This window comes from Epinephelus moara, chromosome 8 (genome assembly GCF_006386435.1).
Source record: "Epinephelus moara isolate mb chromosome 8, YSFRI_EMoa_1.0, whole genome shotgun sequence".
NCBI lineage: Eukaryota > Metazoa > Chordata > Actinopteri > Perciformes > Serranidae > Epinephelus > Epinephelus moara.
The window spans coordinates 20,167,586-20,186,840 of record NC_065513.1 but is presented as its reverse complement, the minus strand read 5'-3'; the positions used below and the strand labels follow the sequence as shown (position 1 = coordinate 20,186,840).

At 46.1% G+C, this 19,255-nt stretch overlaps 1 protein-coding gene across 1 annotated transcript in view; it reads right to left on the bottom strand.

The window, feature by feature from the left end:
* Positions 1-1,225: 1,225 nt before the first annotated feature.
* Positions 1,226-19,255, bottom strand: part of setbp1 (SET binding protein 1) — a 39,665-nt gene continuing 21,635 nt past the window's right edge. Inside the window, exons 3-7 of the mRNA XM_050050542.1 lie at positions 14,149-14,564; positions 11,858-13,798; positions 11,148-11,355; positions 9,972-11,034; positions 1,226-6,059 (exon numbers count right to left, since the gene is read on the bottom strand). Of these exons, the coding sequence (XP_049906499.1) occupies positions 5,554-6,059; positions 9,972-11,034; positions 11,148-11,355; positions 11,858-13,798; positions 14,149-14,564 (4,134 nt within the window). The 3' untranslated portion in view covers positions 1,226-5,553. The remainder of the gene's footprint in view (positions 6,060-9,971; positions 11,035-11,147; positions 11,356-11,857; positions 13,799-14,148; positions 14,565-19,255) is intronic.

Below are 19,255 nucleotides of genomic sequence, written 5' to 3'. Positions count from 1 at the left end.
CCTACTGACCAGGTAGAGTATATTTTACCTCTGTATATTCGTGAAAAGTACAATGTGAAAATTACCATATCTACACGTGCTTGTTATGTTTCATGTAAATTTTCATATGGTTAGAATTCCCCCATGTATTATTGATCAAGGTGCCCTGTTTTTGAGTTAAATAATGTCACTGGAATTATGGTGTGTCCCCTCCAGCTGCGGATCTTTCAATCATCACTACCTTTCATTTCATTAGTGATGGTTTTGTATATTTTTCTGTGCAATCTTTGTACCAGGTGCATGTGCAGTGGACAACGCTGTCTGGGAACAAACTACATTTGACATGAAACCTGGTGAGAAAATCCACACATCGCACACCAGATTGATGATCCTGTTTCTCCCTTTTAAGTGTAGCTCTGGCTGAACAGTACATCCTTCATGCAGGATGTGTTTTGCTGTGCTGTTTCATCGCGATCACAGCCCTGGTGATCTATCTCATCCTCTCTCCTGTGCTGGAGGTGGAGTGGTGCCATGTGGGCTCATTTACAGGCATCAGTGGAGAGTGATTTGGGTGCAGCCCCGCTGCAGCCCTGACTTCCATCAGAGGGGGGATTTTTTTTTTTTTTCCCAGCATAACACCGGTGGTGCCAACGGTTCCATCAGCACCACTAGATACACTGAGACACATTTGGGCAGCTCACCCTGCAACCATGGTAACAGAAGAATTTTACTAGTTGGCAGCAGCCAATAGTGGGGCACTTCCCACTCAGCTCCGTCCAATGACAGAGCAGCCTGCAGCCCAGCCCACCTAGAACAGGCACTGATGGGCTAGTGCAGAGAGGATTTAGAGATGTAGGCTTGGCTAATGAACAAGTACGAAAGTACGAGTGTGTAGGTATGTGTGTGTGAGTGTGACTGAGTGAGGCTGTAGCATAATCTAATGAGAGGATTCCCTCTCTTTTAACCGCAACAAGCGAACACATTGTGGGGTAGTACTCATTCACCGAGACCATCTGACATTCAGCACCAACAGTGCAGCAAACCCTCCTGTCATCTTACTCCCACACACATTTGCATGCGTGCTGCACACATTCTCTCTCTCTCACTCACACACACACACACACACAATCTCCACTGGAGATAAAATCGGCCTTATCTCGGCATGTGACAACACAGTTTTTAGGAAATCAGATAATCAAATCCAATAAAATACTGACCAGAAAGAAGGAAAAAAGTGCCACCATCAGCTGTCAATAAAGTCATTTATTATTTCACACAATGGATAACATGAACAACTTCAACTGTAGTTCTTCTTAATAAGTGCTCAACGCTGCCAGCCAACAGAAGGGTAGCAAAAGAATGAGCTTTTCTTTCTGAGGAAAGAGAAATAAAAAAAATGAACCTACAAGATCATGAAAGATAAACATGACCAAAAGCATGCCAGCGGACATGGATATACATATATATTGCATGTATATATGTGCTTAAGACATATATCTGTATGCCAGCAAATGCAAATACAAAATATATGTGTACATTTACACATACATACTGTGAAGGATATATGCATATGCATGCGCATCTAGTATTTACTCTATATGTCAAATATTTGCAGTTTTTAATATTCATACAATGTACAAAAATGCTTCATGAATTAAAAAATTCATTACAAAAAGAAACATATCAAACAATGTACAAGTCTTGCTCCAAATTCAATTGAAATTCAACTTTCGGCTTGTCTAAAATATTTATGCATACAATCAAGTTGAGCATGCAAATAAAGGAAACCCACTCTAGAAAAAGGTTCAAATACACTATGTATACAAACTAAAATATGCCCACACTGTTAGAAGAGCTCACTTTGTGCTCTAAAGAAGTACATTTATTGGTTTTCTCAATGCTTCATCTGCACTTTCAGCTTTGAACATTATAGCTTAGAACTGTAACATATGCTGTGAGGATGACTACATGTACATTTATGAGGTTCTGTCTCACGTGACCCCTCACTCCATGTGTAGGACACTCATCACAGCATGCTACAAAGGGAATGGGGGGGTGATCAAAATTTAGGTGCCGTTATATCCCATTCTAGTTGCTGTAGTGAACTGGTAAGTGCGGACTTCAGTAAACACACCCCCAACCACTGATGTAAGGTCAAACACCGCTGCGCTGCCCTTGATGCTAGGACCAAGGACAAGGTAGAAGACCCTTACATCAGTACTTAGGGGCGTCCTGTAGCCACTGGTCCAGATTGGCTGCTAAATACAATACAACAACAGTGACCTTGAACCCTATTCACAGCCACATCCCCTCTGCAGTCTCTGTGTAGAGTGAAAGCTCTGGATTAGGACAATACTTGTCAGTGTTAGAAGGCACCGGAGCATTGGCTGGTAGGAGAGACAGACAGGACAGACAACACCTGGGGTCTTTAACTCTTACATCAGAAACCACTGACTGACCACAGTGTGGAGTAAGCTGCCAAGCGTGTAGTCTCTACACCTCACGGACCACACATCTAGACCTCATCTTCACCACAACAGACTGCAGACCCACCGAAAGTCATCTAGCAAAGCAAGGTTAAGCGCACTAACTTTAGGACGAGTGTATTTTTGGCTATTTCCTCTGAGAACTCCCCCCTACACACAACCTCACTTGCTTACTCTTCATGCTACTGCGCTGCCCCAACTGGCTGCAGGCGAAATAGTTGCAAGTCAGCGGGGATTCCTATTTTTGGTTGAGTACACTACAAAGGGGCTTTTATCCTCCAAGAACTTTCGAAGGTGTGATAAGGCAAATCAGTTTAGCATTCTGTGTAATTTAACGGACTGGAGGGATGACTGTCAATGTACAGCAGAATTTGTCCGATAGAAAAATCCATCAATCAGGGTAGTCAGTTTCTGTATGTTTCCTTGGGTCTTGAGCAGTCTTAATAGGGAGAAAAGGTCTACTGTGGTTTTAGGAGACAGTCCCAGCATAGCCGAGCCCAACCGGTATCCATGCAGGATGGACATACTAACACTATTTACAACAAACACTTCAATACTGTAGTTTTACATCTGGTTAAGGCTGTACTGCATAGAGCTGCAGTAACTATAGTTTTCATGAAATGATAGTCACTTTCTGCACAACTTATTACAAATTATTACTGGTATTATTCACAATTCTTGTTACATGAATTCATTTTATTCAGTAAATAAGACCACTTATTTCTCTTTGTCGAAGGGTGGACCCAGAACAGAAATTCCTTTTAAGGTCATTGCCAGGCATGGCCTGATGCATAGCAAACAACAATGTAGGAGAACGTGGTTTTCATGACAACCTCCTCTGTTCCTCCTTTGCCAAGTGCATAACCAGTTTTAAATGACTGGTTAATTACTGGGCAGAGTGAATGTTCTTCAACTATATCTGGGACATTGAGTACAATCAATATCTCTGGATAGAAACACATCTGACACAGTGGATCTTTCTGTTACGAACACTGCTGTAAAGCAGAATGTAGGCCAGTACACGATGTGTATCCAACACAGTAATATCATATTATATTCATTAGTCCAGCCCTTCTAGTTCTGTAACGATAATATGGGTCAGAAAACTAGGAGGAAGCTGGGAGACAGAGGATGCTGACTATGGAAGCTGTGAAGGGACACAGGCAGTGCCAGGGTTCTGATGACTAAGACACATGCGTCATATGCACAATCATGAATATTTGGGGTCAATTTCTGGGGCACTCTTTGCCACTTGTTATTTCTCAAGTCAAATGTAATTGGTGAGAGAGAAAGAAACATAAGGCACAAGTTGAACTGCTGCAACTGAGAATCCCACCCAACCCAAAGAAAATCTCCTGAAAAAAAAAATTAACAAAGTTGCCAAAGAAACACTGATCCATTGCTTATATTCTGAAATACTTATTTGAGAAAATACCAACCACTACCCAAAGCCACAGATACTGTAGATAGAGTTTAACAAAGGCTTAACATATTGACACAAAAAAATCCAAGATGGCTACATTCTAGAGTGCACATAGGAATGCTTTACATTGGTGCCAACATGGTGGAGAGTTTGTCAAACTCTGATTTAGATTCTTTTAAATAATACATCCTTACACTGAATACTGAGACTTTGGTTTCTAAATCTAAATACTGGATTTACTTTAAAAAAAAAAATATTTCCAAGGATATGGATTGAAAATCATGTAGACTGGGATTAACTTTTCAAAACACTGACTGTGAGCCCTCTTCAGCTGAACTGTCCAATCACGATTCAGACTTAGGGCTTCAGTTTGACGCTTTTGGCTGCGTAGCCTGCATATACAAATTGATTAAAATAATGCATGCTCTCTGGAATGGATATCCACACCATCGAAGGCCAAAACATAAGGCTGGAACAAGCATGTAAGTGCTGCATTTGATTGATGCAAGTGTATGGGTTTTTTTTCATAGTGCAATAAACCAATTTTAAGGTTTACCAAAAAACACACCTGATATTCCTCCTGTATGCAATGCCCCCTGGATATAAACACAATAATGAGTGTATGAATGAATATATGTGGTTCTTTCTGTCTGAAAACAAACTTGTCTTGAGTCGCACCCATGTCTGTTTTTGGTTATAAAACAATACACAACTTTCATTGTCTATGGTACAACAATTCTATTTGATATACTGTATGCCAGTACGTGTCTATGAGCTGGTTTCTCATTGTACAAGGCAGGCAACAGTGGACTTTGTTTCTATGTACAGTCTGGGACAGTCTCATCCACCATATTGCCTTAATGTCACTGATCAGGACAGGCCTGAGCAGGGAGGGAGAAATAAATGGGTAGATTGAGGGAGCTCAAGCAATGGGAGATGTAAAACATGATAGGGAGTATACGAGAGGACAAAGGGAGATGAATTGAGCGGCAGGCACCAGGGAGGGCTAAAGAATTGGGGTGAGTGGGGAGCGGGGAGGGGGACGAGGGGTGAGGAGCTGCCAGCAAGTGTCAGTTACTCCTCGGAGAGAGCACAGGAAAGGTACAGATGAGGGTGGGAGCAAGACACAGGGATAAGTACTGGGGTAAGGTGGCTTAATTACTGCTGTTTTATCCCACATGTCTTTGACAAGCTTCCTCAGAAAGGCAAAAATAAGCAGAGCTGCACAGTTTAATATTAACCATTCCCCTCCCCTTGCTGGTAAATATATGGCTAAAGCCACATTCAGATACAGTATCATAAAGTACCATACACATCACTGTATCAGATACATAAAGAATCACATAATATCCTACACTATCATAAGTACCACACACTTTTATAGCATCAGATTCAGTATCAAATAGTACCATATAGTGCCATTGTAAATGAAGGTCCAATGAATCCTTGAAAGGCTCATGTCTGGTAGCAAGCAGAGGGATGGTACCGGAAGTGTTCCCTCCTCCTGCTCCTCCACTGACCCTCTGTAGTCCTCACCAATCAGAGAGGAGAAACAAGTCAAAGTGCACCAAAGGAGTCCAAGAATTAAGGACGCTGCATTGGAAACAGCACTGACTCCAATAACTGCTCTCCGTTGGGTTACGGAGGTTGCTTTCTCCTGCAGGTCTATTGACTTGAAGGAGCCCATAACTCGTCCCTGCTGTGGCCCCTGCCTCTGCGTTTCCCACCTTTGGCCACTGGAGGCACAGATCGCGCTTGATGCACCACCGTCTCAATTGTTGCTGAGATGGAATCATGATTTGAGAACTCCAGAGGCTCAGGGGTCAAGCTTGGCCTGAGGCTCTGCCGACCTGGCAGGTCATCACACCTCTCCAGGACAGGCATCCCCAGAGTCCTCCCATCACCTCTCCTACCGGCCAACATGTCCAAACTCCGACCATCAGCCCGCTCTTCCTCTCTCTTATTAGTCGGCTCCGATTCCTCTACGGGCTGTTTTCGGGGCCGCCCAGGCCGTCTTTTGATGACATTGTTTCCTGTTTTGGCTTGTCGCTGCAGGCGCTTGGCACGGAGGATCTTCTGCACATGCTCAAAGTTCAAAGAATGCATCCTCCTCACGTCCTTCTGGATCTGTTCCACCTCACGTCGCTTATACCTCCGCTTACTGGGAACATCTGGGAGAGAGGAGAGAGTGGGCATGAGTGAGGTGAAACATCACAAGGTAAATAAATAGCAAAGTCTATAAAGAGATAGGAGTTTTCTTGCTCGCATGTCAGTCAAAAGCAGCAGCATTGGAAAGGCCAGGAAAGACATCATGCCAATTTAGCTCATGGTGAGAATGTCTTTTTTTTTCCTTCAAGAGCTTCCTGCTAATTTTGACATATTCATGTAAGCCTTTCAAAGCCCAGCTGAGCCAGGAGAGCAGATCCTATCCTGTAATTGTCTACTAGAGAGCAGAGAGGAGAGGGGAGAGGAGGAGATCCCATTCTGCAAGCAGGAAACCCACAGAAATGTCTCCTTCAACCATTTAATATGTCGCTACACAATAACAACCCTGTGCATCTGGAGCACAGGCTGCCAAAAAGCCAAACACACAAATACAAACACACAAATCGACACTTTTCTCCACATGCACAGACACAAATACAAACGCACACGTATGCATACACTCACATGCCCAACATGCACAAATAATGAATTCAGCAGTTCAGAATGGCTGAGCAGAAGAAACTGGAGCCATATTGTTTCCTTCACACTAGTGAACTGGGCAGTATGCCCTTTACACGCTGTTCTATCCTGTCTCTTTCCCCTTTTCCCCATCACTCTCATTCTCTTTTCCACTCTACTCTTCATGGGCGGCAATATGCTACTCTCTAATTTTCAATTAAACTGGTAACACTGCACCATTTCATTTCCGTCTCTATTTCAGAAACCGCTTCCTGGTCTTGGTCCATCTCTGTCATTCTTTTTGTTTCCCATCTCTGTCCTGTTTCTCAGCTCCCCCCCCTCCTTCTCTCTGCCTGGGCACTGTTCCCGGGGCTCAGACTGAGCCACAGCCAAAATGGAGGAAAAGCACAATCAGCCACCAGTCCCCAAGCAGTGTGCATACAACATGCTCGGTCTCTTTTTCTTGAGCTTTTACTCCCATTCCTGGATTCCCTAACCATCTCTTCTCCTCTTTCCCTCCAGAATCCTTCGGATACAATGTAGCCGGTTTCTGCAGTAACACATGACGACGGCAATAAACCACAGCAGCTCTGAATCTTGCAACCCAAATATGGTGGGCTGGATTGGAGGGTAATTTTTAAAAAGTAACGCACAACACATTGAGAATATTACATTAAAAACAGCATCTTGATTAAATAGAAATCACTTTTTAAGATTTGCAACAAGCAGATCCGGAATAAAATTGTGCCATGCCATGTTTTTTTTTAACATTAAAAGAAACCAAATGGGAATGTTAAAGGGAAAATTAAGAGTTTAAGAGTGCATAGCTTCACAGTAAGGTGTTTGCTAATGAACTAAGCGTAAGGGAAGATAAAGAGAGGCCTGACCGCCCTCCATTTAAAACTCAGCGGAACATCTCCCTCTATTGTTGCTCAAGAATTCAGGGCAGACAGTGAAATTAGTCTAATGCAGAAAGCACTAAGTAGCAGTAGTTTATGAGCTGCACATAAGTGTGCACACGCTCAGTTCTCGCTCACACACACATATATACACACACACACACACACACACACACACACTACAAAGTAGCAGAAATTTATGAGCTGCATACACGGAACATAAAACCAGTGACCTTCAGCAGTGTGAGGGGCCGTATAGCACTGAGGACCTGTTTCTCTGTGGAATAGGAAGTCACTGCTACGCAGAGATACATGCACACAGACCAGGTTTCAGACAGGATAAAGTGATCCTCGATGTACATCATTTAGCGAGAGTGTTTCTCAGCGTGGATGTGCATGCATCCGTTTGGACAAGTCATGTGACACAAAGAAAATTATTGTGTTCAATTCAGTAGAAGATGACCTGCATTTATGCAAATACGCATGTGAGAGATTGCTGTCAGCTGCAGTGAGACCTTCTGATTAGTGAAGACACAATAACACACAGAGATGCACCCACACACACACATGAAAAATTAAATCACTACAAACTCGTTCTACTGAGGAATGATTTACAAACTCAGAGTTCATGCCCATGCTCAATAATATGAATTTTGCATCTGTATCTGCATGTGGATAGGGATCTGTCTATCTGTGTGCGTACATGTGTGTGTATCTAGGGTCTCTGCGTGCATGCGTACATGTATGATTGTGCGGCATGCATGCGTATGCACACACGCCTGTGTTTTAATTGGGCTAAAGCTGTGAAGTGAGGCAGTAAGTCATGCTAGAGGAGGGGCAGGGAGAATGGGGAAAAGAGAGGGTAATGGGGGAACGAGGGGGAGGGGAGACAAGGGAAAAAGCAGAAAGAGAAAGGGAAGAAGGAAAGAGAGGTAGAAGGGGGGAGGGGGAGGAAGAGGCGGAGGAACAAGGGGAAGTCTGAGTGTGGATGTGGGGATTGTGAAGAGAGGCAAAGGAGGAAAACAAGGGCAAGAACTGCAGAAGCAGCACAAGGGGAAGAGGGAAGGACATGGAAGGTAAAAGGGGCATAACAACACTGGAGGGATATCGTGGAGGGGGGGCTGTGTGTAGGATTGGGGGGGGGTGGGGTTGTGTGTGGAGCTGGGGGGTTGTGTGTATATGAGTCATCCGTCCTGGATCCCCTGGGGTGGGGGGGTGTATTCTAACTGAGCCCCTGGCTTCTCCTCCCCACCACTGGACTAGGCCCCAGTCATTAAACCCCTGGCTGCCAGCCAGCTCTTTTAACACAGGCAAGGGCCTTTTACGGCGTGTCTGTAGAAAATAAATCACACTGTGTGAATAATATATCTCTGGCAAAGGCATTGGCAGGAGAGGAGGAAGGGAGGGAGGGGAGGAAGGAGAGATTGGTGAATTATAGTCGTCTCCATCCATGCATTACGTTCTCTCTATCCCCAGCCAGATGTGCTCAAAGACAGCAGAATACAGAATGTACCAAAATACACATTAGTTTGGAAGTGAGAATTTGGGTCTACCCTGCCTCTTTGTCCACTTTAAGTCCGGATAATGCTGCACATAGCATTTTTATAAATAGAAATCACCTTGAGGAGTGTGCTGCCATCAACATTTAAAATGGGGGAACCCTGCTAACTCGGACTAAATATATGATTAAGTCTCTACGCCAGCAAATAACAAGCCCATCATCACTAGGGAGCAGAATAATATATTGGACACCAATTAGTCTTGCAAACATGCTCCCAGATTTAGCTATGTTAACAGTTTTGCAACCTTGGCTGGTTAAAAATATACATAACTGGCTTGTAACTACAGTAGCTACACAGTGAAGCACAAGTGTCGCATCTTCTGTTTAAGTGTACAGTTTGCACATCCAATGCAGCAACCCTTGTCAAAGCTATGTCAAAATCATGTTTAACTCATTTGCTAAATCTGTGGTCAAAAAGACACATTTTTAAAACACTACCTATGTGCAGCTTTCAACCATTTTGTTTTTGTCGCCTGTGTATAGTATAAGTAACTGTCAGTTGTAGTTTTGTTCCTATTTTTCTCTAACAGATAGGAGCCTCGCTGTTTTATGATCTACCCTATCTTGCCTTGAAATCGAATCTGTAATGAGGTCCATTGCTGTGTTAATCTACTGTTAATGTCAGCCGAACACCCCCTACTGATGCTTTATATCAGAAGCTTTCCACAGGTGATCCATGGATGGCTTTTATTGTGAAGTAGCTTCAGGAAGTCTAGCCATGAGTGAACTGGTTAGATAAAGACAAGTAAGCAACAGGTGATTATTGCAGTATGGGCTAACCTCCAACCTCCAACACATCATCAAAGTAGGCAATGCATTTCACTGTGCTGCCGCTGACAAATGAAATACCATTCCTGCTGTCATGGTTTCTGATCATGGCAAACGGGCGGTGCACGTCTTTGTAAATACACTTGGTGGTTTAAAAATGAACTAGTAATCCCGATGTAAGTGGTTCTTACCAGTGAGGGAGGGACTGGAGCAGTTGTTCATCTGTCCTGGCTCCTGCCTGGCAGTTTGGAATGACATTAAGCCCTGATCTCCAAACACAGGGAGCCTCGTCTTCCTGCTCCTCCCTCCGCACTCGTCCTCTCGTGACCCCAAAAAGAGGTCAGAAGCTGACTCCGACCGCTGCGATTGGCTACTGTAGCTGCTCATGAAGCTGTTTATTGGCTGTCGAGTCTGACGGGAGTGGAACTGGCTGTCAGTGAGGGAGTGTGTGGACAGCTGGTCCGACTCAAACATCCCTAAGCTGGATCCCAGGCTTGAGCCTCTACCACTGCCCCTCTGCTTCTCCAAATGCTTTGAAGAGCCCTGACTGGCAGAGTCCCTCCTGTCACTCAGCATGCTGAGACGTGCATTGGTCTTAGCTCCGCTGAAGAGTCCCCCCAGCTCCTGCCGATCTCGCAGTGAAAGGAGGGGTTCATCCTTGTGCTTATGTTTGTGCTTGTGCTTCCTCTTATGGAGGCGAACCCCTGCGAGACCACCTGCACTGCCACTACCCAGAGATCCCAGGCCCTCTCCTCTTACAGAGGACCCCTGGAGTGGGCCACTGGCACTGCGAAGCTTGGCCCCTGGCTGGAGCTTTGAGTGTCCACTAGAGTGGAAAGCCTTGGGAGGGGGCACAGCGGGCCTCATGAAGGGAGATGGAGGTGCAGGTCCTAGTGAGTGGTGGGGGAGATAAAACGGGGGAGCAGGGGGAAAGTAGCCCAGACTCAGAGGAGGTGCGTAAGGCATCGCATACGGTGCATAGTAATTTCCCCCTGCCAGTGGATAACCATATCCTTGAACAAAAGGCAGCTTCGATGTGATTGGCTCGCTGGCTTTGGCTGGACGGCCGCGTCTCCTCTTAGCCTTCAGATCGGCGCTCCTGCGAAGGTACGAGCTGGAGTCACAGGGGTAGGAGTCGTAGGTGACAGGGTAGTAATGATGGAAGTTGAGGCGGAAAATGGAGGGGTACGGGTGCTGGGGGAAGCAGGTGTATCGTCTGTGAGACACTCGTAGCTGCTGGAGCTTCAACACAACCTAAAGGGACGGCAAAAGAGAAAACATTTAGAAAAATACACCATAAACAATGCACTTGTACATCACGGGACTTTGTCAAAGATTACACATTAATTTATCATAGTGTCTCTAACCTCCTCCAGTTCTGACAGAAAGTGAAGATGATCCCGGCTCTGTAGGCACTTCCTCTTCCGTCGATGATGTTTTTGCTTCTTTTCCTGCTGCGATAGGAAGCTGTCAACAACAGTTGCTTGCCGTTCACAGCGTGCTCTGCTGCCCCTGTTGGATGCTTCCAGGACTGCAGCCTCCGTGGCCTCAAACCCACACAGATCAAACGAGTACCTGAATGTAAACAACATAAAATATACATTCACATTAAAACCTGCATGTTTATGAATGTGTCAGAGCGTGGATACCCAACTGACCCGACATGTTGGGCCGGGTTTAGATTAATATGTACAAATGATGTTCAGGTTTTATTATTTACAACCACTGATGACATTGCATAATGTGTGTGTGTGTGTGTGTGTGTGTGTTTTGGCGGCCATTTACAAGTTGCCACATGTGTAATCATGGTCTACAGGCAAGCTGTAACCATGGTAACAACAACAGCGTGACAGTGCAATCTCAGTGCATCAGTAACGTTGCATTAACTGTGTCTGGTACCAGAATGCCTGGCGGGTTTGGGCTGGGCTTGGTTACAACTCTCTCGGGCTCAGGTCGGGTTCAGAAAGACATATGTGGCCCGAGCTGCGCTGTGATATCAGTGTGAAATATAAAACAACAAAAGAAAATAAATCAAAGTTCAAGAAATGTTAAGAAGTGTAGTAGAACTGTACTGTACCTGCGTCGAGAGGCGGGGCCCTTCTCAGTTTGATCTGAGGTGCTGTTGTTGTCTGTCCCAATCCCGCTGTCACTCGGAATAGTCTCCTCACTGTGGGACTCGCTGATGGGGGACAGGGTCACCTCCTTCACAGACGCACCCTCTGACAGGTGGGAGGGTGAATTAGCCAGAAGGCGTGGAGGAGACAGTTTCCATCCTCCAGAGAGGAAGCTCCTGCCTGGCGGTTTGGAGGGCAGGGCTGAGATGGGCTGCAAACTGGGCATAGTGGCATCAGAGTGGCTGGTTCTTACGGAGGGAGCACTGGAGCTGGGAGACAAGGTGGCGGAAGGCACTACAGGGCTCTCATAGAGACTGGACGTGGACACAGACAGAGGGGGCTTGTCCCTAGTGGTTTTGGGAGGGGTGGAGCCTTGGGCTTCTGCTCTGGGTTTCCGCCCTCTCTTCTTACCAATGTAGATGGTTCCTCTCTTACTGACATTTATCTGTTTTCCCAGCCGAGCCTCAATGGTGGACGCCATGGCGCTCATAGCCGAGCTAACAGGGGCAGAAGATGACTTCAGAGCCAGAGCGCCGTTCTGACTGGAACCTGAAAGGATCTCATTCAGGATGCTCTGCATTTTCCCAAGCTTCATCTTATTCACTGGCCTGGAGGGGCCCCTGCCACGCTTTAGTTTCAGACTATTAGAATTTGCGCTGGTGGTTGTGGAGGCCATTAATGTGTTAAGTGTGTGTGTCTTCCTCCGACGATTTAGCCCTGAAGAGGTTTCCTGTGCCAGTGGGCTTGGAGGTGAGGTGGACGTGCCCTCATGAATGGTCTCCACCGTTAGGAGTGGCTGTTTCTTGGGGCGTCCTCGTTTTCTCTTAATGGGTGTGTGGACGGTCAGGCTGTCGGTGTTGGTGTAGAGGGGGCTAGAAGGGGTGATGGGGAAGGCTGATGGTGGGTCAGCTAAAGTCGACGGGCTTCCTCGGTTGTCTCGCTGCGGTGATGTAAGGCTGGCATAGCTTTTAGCTTTCAGGTAGGACCATCTGTCCTTGGCCTTGGTTGGTCTGGAACTGGCTGTGGAGCTGGTGCTGTGGCTGGGGCTCGGACTCAGGGCCGTCCTAGGCCTGGGGCTGAGACTGGGGCTAAGGTTAGCCCTAGGTTTAGGGCTCGGGCTGGGACTGATGCTGCCCCTGGGGCTGGGGCTGGGGTTTGGGCTGGGAAGTCTGGGGTTTGGGTTAGGATTGGCTTTGTTGATGTGATTGTGAGTAGATTCTCTGTGTTTAATGGTATCTGTGCTGATCTTCGGACGGCCGACAGGGTTCTTTTTCATTCTGTTTGCACCTAATGCTGACTCTGGTTCAGATCCACCAGTAACTGTCTCTCCTCTTTCCACCCTATCTACCCTCTCTCCTTTTTCTCTTTTATCGCCTTTATCTGCTCTCTCTGCTTTTTCTATCCTCTCTCTGCTGACATCAGCCTGGCTTGTGAGTCGAGAATCATTTTTGTGAGTTTCCATCTTATGTGCTACTTTAGGTTCTGGGGGCCCAGGCTGGTGCTTCTCTGTAGTGTCAGAGTCCTGCCGTTGCTGTAATTGCTCCTCTACAGAAAATGACTCGTCAAAAGAAGGCCTCCTCCGCCTCTTTCTTCCCTTCCCTTCCTCTGTCAGCATGGGCATCCCTCTGTCTTCTTCATCTCCTCTCCTCCCAGCAGTCGCTCGCTCTCGTTCCTCTTTTCTCCTTTCCTCTCTTTCTTCGTGGAACCGCTCAGCCGTCTCCTCTTGCCTGTACTTCTGCCTCTCCTCTGAATTACTTGGGCTCTCCGATCCTTTCTCTGGCTGTCTTCCCCAAGGTGTATCAGCACTGTGGGGATTACAGAGCATCCTCTGGGAGTCCTTCCTGCCGTACTTCCTCTTGATGTTCCCAAAGAGCTGTTCACTGACCTCTTGTAACCCCCTCCCCCTGGAGAGATGTGTACAGAGGAAAAAATGATGACAAGTGGAATGGAGGGAGAGAGAAAGAATGTTTTGTATTTCACCAATATTTTACAACCAGTGCCAGTATTCACCAGTATTTACTATTTGTGTGTGATGACACTTGGGGATGGGTATCACAAGAGGAATTTCATATCATCAATGTAGCGAAACTGAATAAAAATACATAATATTACTTTACAAAATATCACAATACAGTATTATATCAACCATCAACCATACCGTCTCCCATCCCCAGTGCAGAGTGCACAGTATATTTGTCCTAATGATCACGTTTGGCTCATGATAACATCGACCACACAGGAAAACAAACCGTACCTGCTGAGAGAGGTCAAGTTGAGAATACTGGCATCTGTAACCACTGGCAGCTGCAGGTCTGGAGTCAAGGATCTCTGAGGCGAGGGGCTCCGTGTCGCTGTTCGTGAGAAAGGTTGGGTTGGATCGAGCAAAGAGCTCCTGCTGGCTCCTGCCAGTTCTCTGGCTGGCTCAGAGTCTGCAGGATTGGCCGGGGAAACAGAAGGTGCCGTAGACGCGATCCAGTCCGGATTGATTTGGTGTTGGTGTGCGTGTTGGAATTGTTGCGTGAGGGTGTGCTGTGTTTGCTGTGTGTGTGAGAGTGTGTGTGCAGGAAGGAGGGAGCTGCGAAGCTGGTGCTTGGGCGGAGTATGATCTCCCAGTAGTTGCAGCAGGCCTCCCTCTCTCTGCTCAGGCATTCTGAACTGGCGCTCATATGTCTGGGGGACGACAGAGAAGAGAAACAAAGACTGGTTACTACATATGATCTGCAATCACAAGACAGCTGTAAATAGCTTCAGGGATAGACAAATGATATGATAATGATAATGTGATCATGAAACTGTGACGAGACTATTTCCTGTCTTCATAACATCAGCCTATCTTCACAGAGATAATACATATGTCACACAGCATCCAGTTCTGCAGTCAGTTTCTTTTTGTCAGCATAAATCAAATCAGTCATTTGCCGTGCTCTGATATGACATTCTCGTCTTTTCGCGGCAGGACTGGAGCTTTTAATACATCTTGTGTGCATGAGCAAACAGTGTGCAACAAAACAAAAGGCTTGTTTACAGAGCAATTAAATTCCTGTGGCAAGGATGTTGCATGCTGTGAGAGCTGGGGGGGATGGAGCTGGGGGTGTCTGACTGCACACAGTATTAAACACTGACTGCCCTAGACCCAGAATTATTTACTATATTACCTTCATTTTGTTGACAACTCTCCTGTACTGTTCGCCGCTGTAACTTAAACCGTCATCCCGACCATCCCCTGAACTGCTTATACAATATATGCCCTGAAATTATGGCACAATTTATCTACATCTTTCATGTGACGGACCACAAATCTGAAGTCAACCTTCACTGAGTACCTTATTTTACATGTGTCAATGTAAAACCGAAAATGTAAAAGCTTGATATACCGTATTGGACGACATAAACCTGCTTAATGTATCACTGCTGCATAATCAGCGTACTGCTGGAAGATGAGAAATAGAGCAGCGGATGGCCTTTGTGGTTTAGCCTGTTATTAACAGACTCAGTATGACGCAACAAGACACTGTTCTGCTGCGCTGCAGGGAGATGTAACCTAACCACAGGCCTGCCTCTAAGCATATACACACAGGCGTGCAAGCGCACAAGCACACACTCACACATGCATACAGTAGATGCACACATTTCAAAGGCTTTATGAAATCCTGGCTTTACACACACTGGCACAAATGTATAAAAACAGTAAGGCAACCAATTTAAGTCTACATGGATCGACACCCTGCCAGATGATTAGCTCTTGCTCTTGGTAGACACACACAGACACACACACATACACAAATACACACAGTACAGGAACATATAATGTATGTAGGTCTTATCACATTGCATATATTTGCAAGAACAAGCACTTCATCTCTTCATCTTTTACCCTGCCAGTGTTCTGTTCTGCCTCTATCCTTTCTCTATCACTATCCAACTGTTTTCTTCCTCTTTCTTTCTGCCGTCCCATCAGCAGTCAGACAGCCACACTCATTTTGTACTTCCACACTGGCTGCAGAAGCTGTTAATTGGCCAGAAGCAAGTTGCGGACACTCAGTAGCACAAAAAAAACCACACATGAACGCTGTGCAAAACAACACTGTGCACATAAATGATACACACACTGCACACAAGCAAACAGTAAGCAGCGTAAATGATTAACAATGCTAGAAAATGCATGTGCTTGTACTCTCGTTTATCTTCTGAACACACTACTATGGTGTCCTTTCAGTTCTGAGATGTATGTGTGTATGTGTATGAGTATGAGTGTGAATATGTGTGTGTATGAGTATGAGTATGAGTGTGAATATGAGTGTGAATATGTGTGTGTGTGTGTGTGTGTGTGTGTGTGTGTGTGTGTGTGTGTGTGTGGTGACACTGGAGAGGAGATGCTGTGAGTCCACAGAGGGATAAGATGACAGACACCTGATACACACATGCTTTCTCATTTAACCTGTCCTAGAATACCTGCTGTTTCAGGTTAAAGGAGGGCACAGAAAAAAAAGGCAGACAGGGAGATGATGGTGGTTAGTGTGAGACAGACAGACACACAGACACAGACACACACATAACTAACCACAAAGCCACCACTGAGAGATAATAAAAAGAGGAGGCATGGACACCATTCCTACTAGAGATAGCAGAGCAAAGAACAGAAATAGGGAGCCCCCCCTCCTCCTGGTTGTGGTTGGGTTATTGGCACCAGTTCAGCTTTTTGTTCTTAGTTTCCGCCCTTCTACCACCCTCTCCCCTCGTCTCCGCCTCTTACACTCCGTGAAGCATTTCCAGGAAAAATACTCTGTCTGATATTCACACAAGCAGATATAAATAGTGGTCCAATGGATCCAGGTACTCCCTTGGTTGTTGTAGTCAACACGGTGTGAAGAGAACAACTTATTCTCCTTGCCTTCTCCAGACAGGGGTCAACCTAAATCACTCATACAACTTGACAGGTTGCCATTAGTGCTGCAACCAACAAATATTTTCATTGTCAAATAATCTGTTGACTATTTTCTCAATTAACTGATTAGTTGTTTGGCCTATAAAATGGTGAAAAATGTTTCCCAAGCCGGAGATTACATCCTCAAATGTCTTGTTTTTACCACAAACCCAACCTAAATATTCAAATTTAGGAAGCTGGAGTTGGAGAATTTTGACTTTTTATTCTTAAGAAAATACTTAAACCCATTTATCAGTTATTAAATGACCTGGTGATTAATTTATAGTTGACTAATGAACGATTAAGCGTTCCAGCTCTAGTTGTCATGTGATAATTACTCTACACTTTGATATGTGCTGGGCATTTTTCTCTGTTCCATGTTTTGCACGGCTGCACCAATGCTACTGAAAAACATTGCTGTACTTGGCAAATTCATTTTGATATTCCTCTTATGTGTATAGTACACTGCCCAGCTCTTGTCATGTGCTGTGTGAATAGGGACTGTGCTACTGCTGGCCTGCAGCAGGGGGCAGCGGTCGGGAGTATTAGCACTAGCATGGACTCTGACCCTGGAGCAGCCCACAAGCACAGGAGCTGTGAGGCCTCAACCTTTTCCACACTGTCCTTCTTCTACATGTCCCCTCTGGTCAAATTTAGATATGGGGAAAGGCCAGCACAAAACAGACCCAAGGCATGTTTGGTCCTGAACCCGTTTGATGCACTCTCCCTCCCTCGAGGCGCTCAAGCAGGGCTGTGTTCAAGGGTCAAGGGTCGTGCTCAGTAGCTAGGTCAACATCCATTTCTAGGATGTCTTCCTCTGAGTCGGCACTGTAACAACATGGATTGGTCTCAGTCAGTCACACAAAAGCTCTCCGACACCCGAATGCAGGCAGATATGGAGCTGCACATTCCTTTCCATTGGTGATGTAACCATTAGATAAGGTCAGAGCGCAGCGGAGGAGCTTGTGGATAATATGTGACTAAGTGCTGCAATCACCCAACTGAAAGGCACTTTGCAAATGAGTCAGCATATATTTACTGACAAATTCATGTGTGTGTGTGCATCTGACTGTAACGTTCACAGTCGGCAGGCTGTTTTTAACGCAGAGCTGGATGTAAAAAGTTGAACTCTCTCCTCTAGTTTGACGTGAGGGGAGGTATGTGACGGCCCCTCCTGTCCTTTCCTCTCCTGCAGCCTCTCGTTTTCCACTGTTGAATAAACTGAAACTCAGAGTGGAACTTCTCCCTCACACACATACACACAAACACACATACACACACACGCAGAGAGCACCCTGGCTGCACCATTATACTGGGAAAGAACACCCTAAACAGGCACACCCAAATCTCACAACCCAGCACACATATACACACATAATACACCGGCAAACATATACACAAACTCCATGCACACACACACAGACACACACAAACACGCTGCCCTTCAAATAGTTTTTCGCAGCCTTTTATTTGGCTGCACGCCCGGTGGTTAGAGTGTTTCATTTTTCCCTGTGTATGGAACTGGGCAGCTGTCCAGACAGACACACAAAGAGAAAGAGGGAGAGAGGCACAGAGAGACAGAGGGAGAGAGGGAGAAATGGGGAGGGAGGGGGTTACTGAAAGAATGAGAGCGGCAGAGAGGGAGGGAAGAAGAGGACCAGCAGAAAAACAAGAAGAGAGGTGCCTAGACCCGTTAACAACTAGTTCCCTCCGAAATCTTATGATTGATATGATCCTCTCTTTCCCCCCTCACTCACACACACTCTCCTTGGCTTTGACACCATGCTGTCTCCCTCTGCCCCTGTGGCCTCGTGCACTGCCCCCTCCTCCTTATCACATCCCTCCTTTTCTTCTTCTTTTCTCTTTTCTGGAGCTGACCATTCTCCCCCTGTGGGAACTACCCCCCACCACCACCCTCCCCTTCTCTCCAGCTCCATTCAGAGCGCTGCTTCGCTGTGATCTGTGTTTCTGACAGCTCTACACACACACACACATGCAGAGACACACACAGCTCCTCTGCAAACAAACACCATGAATACTAACACGGCTTTGTGTCCACAGCACTTAAAACGGGGTAGAAGGAGAGGGAGGGAGGGTGGAGGTGGAGGTTTGGGGGGGGGTGCAGAGAAAAGGAGGGAAAAGCGATGGAGGAGAAAAGAGGCACTGTGTTGATCTTGTGGCCACTCTCACAGACCCCCCCCCCCCTCCCTCCCTGCCACCCCCATCCCTGTTTCTCGTTCTCTCGTTCTTCCCACCAGTTCTCCCGGGAATAAAGACTTCCATTCATGCGCCTGAGGAGACCCACAGCAGGGGAGAGAAAAGAGGGAGGAGAAGGGGGAGGAAAGATGAGGGGGTGTCAAGGTGGGACAGTTTGTGGATCACTGGGATCAGGCCCGCTGCCTAAAATTGTGTGTATTTGTGTGTCTGTTTTCACTCA